At 41.0% G+C, this 8639-nt stretch overlaps 1 protein-coding gene across 15 annotated transcripts in view; it reads left to right on the top strand.

The window, feature by feature from the left end:
* The window catches only part of dlg2 (discs, large homolog 2 (Drosophila)), a 316297-nt gene that overhangs the window by 211765 nt on the left and 95893 nt on the right, over positions 1-8639 (top strand). For all 15 annotated transcript variants that reach the window (XM_020621763.1, XM_020621766.1, XM_020621770.1 and 12 more), the window contains 3 exons: positions 3928-4097; positions 4841-4977; positions 7412-7556. In XM_020621763.1, coding sequence (XP_020477419.1) covers positions 3928-4097; positions 4841-4977; positions 7412-7556 — 452 coding nt within the window. The remainder of the gene's footprint in view (positions 1-3927; positions 4098-4840; positions 4978-7411; positions 7557-8639) is intronic.

Genomic DNA, 8639 nt, shown 5'->3' with positions numbered 1-8639 from the left:
GGGATATAATGTATAGGCCTGGTGGGTTCAGGGTCTTTCATCTTACATCTGCCTGCGTGCAGTTTGGAGGTGCAAGATACCTGAGCGTGTAATGTTAATTTTACCTGTGATCCTTTGAATAAATCAGCACTGCTTTGAAGTTACTTGGACTGTCTCGTCTCTCAGAGTTAGCAATGGTAACAAGAACCAAAGACCAACAGTTGCAATCTGACATCTATTTTCCTCCTTCGTCCACATCCAGGAGATTAGCTACAGAACAGTGGACACAACTGGAGATGGACTTTTCCACTACTGTGGTTATCAAATCCTCAGACATTTCTTTGCTCTTCTTTCTTTTGTCCATGCTCAGTGTGGTCCACACAACACAAAGGTTGAGTCGACTTTTCTCCATTTTAACTGGTTGCCAGTGTGATTTCTACATTGCCAGCGCCTGTTGGTTGCTACAGGTGAGTTTCATTACAAATTGAAGAAGCATCACAAGCTGGAAATACAACAATTTCTGGTGATTTTGAAAAGGTGTCAAATTCTGTCCAGTTGTTCCAGTGCAAACAAAAGAAATAAACATGAGAATACCAAAGAATTTGTGATTGCAACAACTTTCTGCAAAAATGCAGGGATGTGGATATTTTTGGCCTGACACTGGTGAAATTCACAAAGCTACAACAACAAAGGGATAGAAACAAGGCACTCAGTGATAAGAACAGAAAAGTTAGAGAAAGTTTTATCAATATAAAAAGATACAACAAAGTAAAACAATTTTGAATATTGCACACTGGTATGCAATATTCATATACATATATTTATGTGACCTACTAAAACTAAGTATAAAATAATTTACTGTAGGTATTCTATCTTAATGCTTTATCACAGTATGAAGGATGAGAATTCTAATTTGTATATATCATTAGTAGTTTTGAAACAGAAAAAATATGTTTAATGCCATGAGAAATTATTTGTAAGTATTAAAAATTTTTTTTGCTCCGCTTCCCTCTGGTGTGTGTGTGTGTTGTGTTGGGTCCCAGCTGGTCCCCATGAACACCCTTCTGGAGAGCTGGGCTAGGTGTTTGGGTGTGAGGGCCAGGGCGTGGCTGTATTGGTTGACACCTCAGGGGTGTGCTTGCCCATATGCACAAGTGTCACACATAATCCAATTCACATTGTTTCCCTATCACACATCACGTAGGAAGTACAAAAGTACCCCTTCTGTCAAAGTGAGGTGTGAAAGGATCATTTATGGCTTTTTGACCACGCCCATATTTGACACCTTGCTTCCGCCCGCTCATGAGCCAACCACAGTTTTCTGGATTTTATTATTTTAGGATTTGCAGGTGTCTACAATAAAAGCCACAGATGGCAACAATAAGAGTGGGGTTTCATGTGGGAACACTGGTAGTTTTGAATAAAAAAAAAAGAATTATCTACTTTAGCTTATAGAAATAAGGAAATACAAACATTGCCCTCTCTACTCCTCCATCAGTGCAGTGTCCCCCACTACTTTAAAATCTTGAAAAACTCATTTTGCACAGAGTTCTCTGGTCTGTGAAGACAGCATGTTACCAAATATGGACAATGGGAAGATAAAAACAGTGAAAAATGCTAGTACATGTCCCGACATGCTCCTGCTGCTTGAATGGAGGGATGGTGGATCAAGGGAAGCCTGGCTGTGAGGCATTAGGGAGCCAGGAAGAGGATCAGCTGGTCGCTGCTGTGGAATATCTTACTTGTTCTTCACTAACCTCAGAATTTTTTTCGCTACTAATGGGACATGATTTACCCATTGTACATGGCTGTCATTTGAACGGCGAGAGATGCTAGTACACTGCCCTCCTGAGGAGTGGGTGGGGATCAGAGAGCTTGCCAGTTTTGAGACAGCATAGCCTGGGGAGAAACGCGAGGGACACCGCTGGATTTGTTGGGCCCACGCTGTATATTGGATTTAATCTCCTTACTCTGGAGGATGTGTCCATAAGTCTTTTTTTTTAAGCCATTGTTTAGATAAAATGTTGTCTGTGATGAGAGACCTGTTGTAGGATTTGGTAAAAAAAGAAAAAAAAATTCGTCTACTCACTGATGCTTCCGTCCTTGTGTTCGACACTCAGCTGCTTCGCGATACGCTACCCGACTCTATGGCTCTGCACTCACCAGGTGTCCATCCCCTGACTCAGCACTCCAGCTCTCTGCTCCCGTTCTTCTTTCTCTGGCTCTGCACTCTTCAGCTCTGCACTCCTCTGGATGTGTCAGTCCTACTCTGTGATGGTGGTGGTGCTCAGACCTGTTTCTAAGGAAAGCCTATTATCCTTTGATGATTAAAAAACATAATGGCTAACTTGTTCCCACGTGAAACCCCACTTTTATTGTTGCATTGTTGTGGCAAAATTATCTATTAAAGCTCAGTGAGTGTAAAATAAAAACTTAACATCAACTCAGAGTTATTACATATTTATTCCTGCAGGAAGGAGCTATCTCTAAAGAGAGTGTCTAACCCAGTCTGTAGAAGATAAATGTTGATAATCTGAAGCCAAGACAATCAGACCTTACACCCACACACTATTCTTGTGCAGACAGTTTAGTCATCTCAGTATGTATGTTGTTCTGAGTCTCTCTGCACCTCTCAAAGCATTCCATGTCCACATGTCAAATCTTTACAAAGGTCAAACAGATTAAACAATTATTTGAAGTTTTGCAAATACATAACATAGCACTATATCATTTTATCAAGAATTTCTTTCTACAGGTGCTACCATAAAATTCCCACTACAGCATCTCTGGTTTTTATTGTAGACACCTGCACATCATAAAATAATAAAGTCTGGAAAACTGCATGGGTGGCTCAGATGTAGGGGAAGCAAGGTGTCAAATGTGGGCATGACCAAACGTAATACATATAATATGCTCAACATTGCCTGCAATCACACATGTACATACAGAAAGATCACTACTGTGAGTAAATATGACATACAGTACTGCTAACCAACACACACAGGACCCTATCTTGCAACTTACGCATGGTGTGTGGTGCAGGTGATGTGTCTGTGTTTCCTAATTTCTGGCTTGCACGATTTTCATTTTTATGACATGCGCATTATGTTGCCTTTTTACCAAGCAGTAGTCTTTTGGTTTCATGCCGGCAGATGTTTCCAGAAGACAACAGGTTGTGTGCAGGTAAATGTTTGGTGTGTTGGTAATATGGGGGCACACAATGTGACCGTGCCACTGACCACCAAAAACCAGGTCTGTCGGTTAACAGTGTAATTGTCATTTCTAGTTCATGGGCACTCTGACCATGTTGTGATACACACTTGTCCTTGGACATACTGCGCAGGACATGCAAAACTTAAAAAACAAAAAGATGACTGTGTTCATTGGGTGTTGTGCACATCAATATATATGTATTTATAATAAATACCATTTTGATTAGTGATTGTGTGCCTTCACTTTGTGCATGAGCAGCTCTGTCTCCTCAGTGAAAAATCTTACTCAAATCCAACCTGTCAAGTCCACCAGTTTCCTAGAAATCTGTCAAACATTCAGACACGTGCATCTCTTAAAGGGAATGTGAGGTTCAGCAATGATGGGATAATTGCATCTTATGCCCAAAACACATCCCTGCTTTAATGAGGAGATCAAGTACAGCCCTTTTGCTACATGCACTGGCATTTGAACTGTTTGCTAAAGTAAGATGACTGCCCCTACCATAAACCGTATGTATTCACAAAACTTACCAATGATTTATATGTACCTGAATTGCTTTTTGGATAAACATGTATAGCTTTCAGGTTGAACTCTTTTCTCACAGTGGCTGCTTTGTATCTGCCTTGTATACACAGACATGCTGGCAGGTTTTGAGGAGTAGAATGTGATGAGTGTAGCCTTGCTTTAATTATTTCCAGTCATTATCATCACAAATCCACTCTGTTCTTCGTCCAGAGTAAATGACTGCATCCTGCGGGTAAATGATGCAGATGTTTCTGAAGTTTCTCACAGCAAGGCAGTAGAAGCCCTGAAGGTCGCAGGTTCTATTGTGCGACTGTATGTGCGTCGCCGCAGGCCAATGCTAGAAACCATCATTGAGATCAAACTAATCAAAGGACCAAAAGGTGAGCTCATACATCCTGCTAAGTCAAAACATCCAAAATCACATTTAGGTTGATTAATCCTAATTAATATATTAATAATTATCAAATAATTAAAATCAATCACTTGCAACTAAATCTTAGTTTTTTGACCATGCTATAGCTCAGGGGTGGCCAATCCCAGTCTTAGATGAAGGTGGAGTGAGGAATGAAAGTGACTTCCAGCTTCTGATTGAATGAAAACACCTAGTCCAGGCAATCAACAGTGAGTAGGACAGGGATTGTTGGAAAACAAGCAGAGCTGTCCTCAAGGACCAGGATTGGATTGGCCACCCCTGCTGTAGATGAACAGAGTGAAAAAAGGGTTTTCCTTGATTCAACGTAAGAATCTGGTGGTACATAGTCTATCAGAGGGAGAGTGTTAATCCAAATGAAAATGTGTTGCTTTGTTTATAAATGTGTTTGAGATTTTTATAGATCAGTCAAAATGAAACTAGCACTTGCATCTTTTCACTTTACTGTAAAACTAATCAACTGTCCAAAAAAAGTGTCAGAAAACATCAAATGTACATATATTTGGACATGTTATGCAGCATCTGCGCCATGTTGGCATAAAAATATTCTTAATATTATAAAAATATTTGGATACATATACTGCATATCATGATACACATCATCCTATCATGGTGTCATGTATTGTCTGATGCTTGACATCTGTTATATAACCATGAAACTATTTTTATATATACCAATGCACGCATTCACAGGGCTGGGCTTCAGTATTGCAGGTGGAGTTGGAAATCAGCACATCCCCAGTGACAACAGCATATATGTCACCAAAATCATTGATGGTGGTGCAGCACAGAAGGATGGCCGGCTGCAAGTTGGAGATAGATTGTTAATGGTGAGTACCTGATATGCTGGCAATAATTAAGTAACAATAACCATCTTTATAAAGTGCTTTACAAAAGAAATTACACAACAAAAGCGAAAGAACAACATGAAACAAACAGCATTATGCAAAATCAGACATCAATGAATTAAGGTAAATACTACATACAAAAAGAAACATACAGAAAAACCTTAGTTAGTACATCAGCTTATATAAATAATAATGAACATCCGCTTAAATAAATAGGTTTTCAGAAGTGAGCAGAAGGCAGCAAGATCAGAAGCAGAATGAAGCTCAAACAGAAGATGATTCCAAAAACTGTTCAAGGCTTTAAAAAGAAAAAGCAAAATCTTAAAAGTGATCCTGCACTGCACAAGAAGTCAATGGTGGGAGCAGAGAATTGGGGTTACAGAGTGTAATCGAGCCTGGAAGTAGCAAATGCATGAATTGCTTCTTCAAGGTTGTCAAAAGAAAGGAAGTTCTTAGCCTTAGCTAAGGTCACAGATATTACGGTCAACAGGACTACAAACAAGTGTAAAAAATTTTGATGAGTGCTATCATTTGATATCATTCAGGCAGTCAAATAAAGAGCTTCCTGATGTATTCATGGATCTTTGTTGTTTCATCCTGGATAGAGGCTCTGACCTCGGCCTCCTTCCTTCCGCTTAATGTACAGTCTCAGGATGCTGGACTTGGGGTGAAACCCGCCGTACATTGTAAGGAGCTTTCTTGTCTTGATGTCAGTGGCCTCTATCTCCTCCTTTGACCAGCTTATTATGCCAGCAGGGTACCTGATGACTGGCAGGGGGTAGGTGTTAATTGCCCGGACTTTATTCTTTCTATTCAGCTGACTTCTTAAGACTTTCCTAACTCTCCGCATGATTGGATCAGTGAGTTGATGTCTCGTTCACTCCTGGCATACAGCTTGATGTCATCCACGTAGAGGAGGTGGCTGATGTTGTTCCATTCTGTAGTCGGTATCCGTAAACATTCTTGGTGATGATCTGGCTGAGGGGGTTCAGTCCTAGAGCATCTCCTTGGTAGATACCGCAAGACCAGGTCAGCTGCTCTTGAATAAAGAGCTCTTGAATCAAGCTCATCTGGACCTGTTAGTGAGGCTTAGTTCCCAATCTCCGATAGTAGGGGTGATGATGATGATACAGTATCTCCCCCTGACCTGGCGTCCTGGCTCCCCCTTGCTGTAGCATTCATGTTGTACTTCGTCAATCTCTAGTTGTGATAGCAGGTGCATCTTGTGGATGTTAGAGCACTGAGCTACAAGTTGTTTCGATGTTAATCTAGATGTTGGGTTATAAAGTATCCATAGGTCCCACATCCTCTGCATATAACTCTGGGGTTACTTGTATAGTAGCATGAATGCTGAGTGGAGTCCAGGCAATTAACACCTACGCCTTGCCGGTCATCAGGTACCCCGCTGGCATAATGACCAAGCTATGAGAGCATCTCCTTGGTAGATACCGCAAGACCAGGTCAGCTGCTCTTGAATAAAGAGCTCTTGAATCAAGCTCATCTGGACCTGTTAGTGAGGCTTAGTTCCCAATCTCCGATAGTAGGGGTGATGATGATGATACAGTATCTCCCCCTGACCTGGCGTCCTGGCTCCCCCTTGCTGTAGCATTCATGTTGTACTTCGTCAATCTCTAGTTGTGATAGCAGGTGCATCTTGTGGATGTTAGAGCACTGAGCTACAAGTTGTTTCGATGTTAATCTAGATGTTGGGTTATAAAGTATCCATAGGTCCCACATCCTCTGCATATAACTCTGGGGTTACTTGTATAGTAGCATGAATGCTGAGTGGAGTCCAGGCAATTAACACCTACGCCTTGCCGGTCATCAGGTACCCCGCTGGCATAATGACCAAGCTATGATCCTGTAGGACTTCCAGATACAAACTGACAAACTGGTAATGGCCAACCAACCGGACATAGTAGTGGTGGACAAACAGAAGAAGAAGGCCGTAGTGATAGATGTAGCAATCCCAAGTGATAGCAACATCAGGAATAAGGAATACGAGAAGCTCGAGAACAACATCTAAGTGCTCTGTCCAGAAAAGTGCAGTCCTAGGAACAGCTAAGATACTGTGCAGGACCCTCAAGCTCCCAGGCCTCTGGTAGAGGACCTGAGCTTGAAGGAAGGAATACAAGACCGCCCCAAAGTGGGGGGCGAGTGAGGAATTTTTTTATATATATATTTTCCTGCAACAAAGCAGGAACCTACTGGCTAAGTAGCGCAACAACAAGCTCTCTCTTGAATAGCAAGCACTTAATGTAATTACCTTCCACCTGTTGTGTTCTCACCCAGAGTCCTTCTGTTATAATCCAGTTTCCTTGAGGCAGTGAGCTGATCTGAACTGAGCAGTAAAAAACACAAGGCAGTCTCTAAAACCCCTGACTGACCACACTAAGACTGTTCTTTGTTTGGACAGGTAAACAACTACAGTCTGGAGGAAGTCTCTCATGAAGAAGCTGTGACTATATTGAAGAACACATCTGACGTGGTTTACTTGAAGGTGGGAAAGCCCACCAATGTCTACCTATCAGACCCCTATGGAGCTCCTGATATCACACACTGTAAGTACCTGTCTCTTCTATTTGAATTGTTCAGTTGTCAGCTGACTAGTCATCTGTCATTGGTAAAATGGGACTGTCTCAAGCTGGCATTATTCAGTAAATGTAAAAATATTTTAGTGTCTCATGTGCTGCCTACTTTTTAAACACATTAGAACTGTGTGCACAAACAATACATAGCAATAAATGTACTGTTAAACCAAATCAATAAGCTAAAAAAGGCCAAAAGGCTACACTGCACTGCTGAATCATGACACCCAGCATCTTTAATATCCCCTCTAAATTATATACATTTCTTTGTGAACACAAACTGTATATAGAAATCCAACATTATTCAATCTCTAACTCAAACCAAATTTCATCATTTCAAGATGCTTTACAATAAAGCTAGATTGTACTATATACAGTAGTTGCACATAAATTTCTTGTCATGGTTTGGGACTACTTCATGTTCTGTACTTTTATTTTGAAAACTTTTTTCCTGTCCATGTCATCCTCACCTGCCTCAGCTTTACTCTAGTCTTTAACATTCATTGCCTTCACCTGTTGTGTCTCACCCTATATATTCTCCTCACTTCCCTCAGTTAATTGCTGTATATCTGTGCACCACACCTTGCTTTGCTCTTGTTGGTCACACCTTATAGTGATTATTTTTTTCTGTTTTGTTTGCTTCATAGAAATTTCTGGGCTCTCCCACCTTGTGCCTCATTTATGGACTTTGTTTACTACCTTTAGTTTTTGGTTTTGTGTTGAACTTTCTCTTTTCATTAGTCTCTGTTACTTGTTTTGTTTCACTGTAACTGCTCCCTAACAGTGCTGGGGCCCATTTCAAGAAGGAGGTTTTGTTGAAACTCTGAGTTTGTTAACCCCGAAATGAGGAAAAGTCGGAGTTTTCGGTTTCAGAAACGGAGGTAACTTAAACCCGTGAAAGCGGGGTAAGTTAAACCCGTTTCAAAAAGAGAGGTAATCTAAACTCAGAGTCAGTTACTATGGCAACTTACTCTGTGAACCTAACTTGGTTGGGAGCAGGTTTTGTTCGAGAAACCCAGAGTTTCCTCCGGTCTCCGCCCCTTTTTAAAGTGAAAG

Source organism: Monopterus albus, unplaced genomic scaffold (genome assembly GCF_001952655.1).
Source record: "Monopterus albus unplaced genomic scaffold, M_albus_1.0 scaffold267.1, whole genome shotgun sequence".
Classification (NCBI taxonomy): Eukaryota; Metazoa; Chordata; class Actinopteri; order Synbranchiformes; family Synbranchidae; genus Monopterus; species Monopterus albus.
Note: the sequence above shows the minus strand (reverse complement) of the source record. Positions and strands in the feature narration are given on the sequence as shown.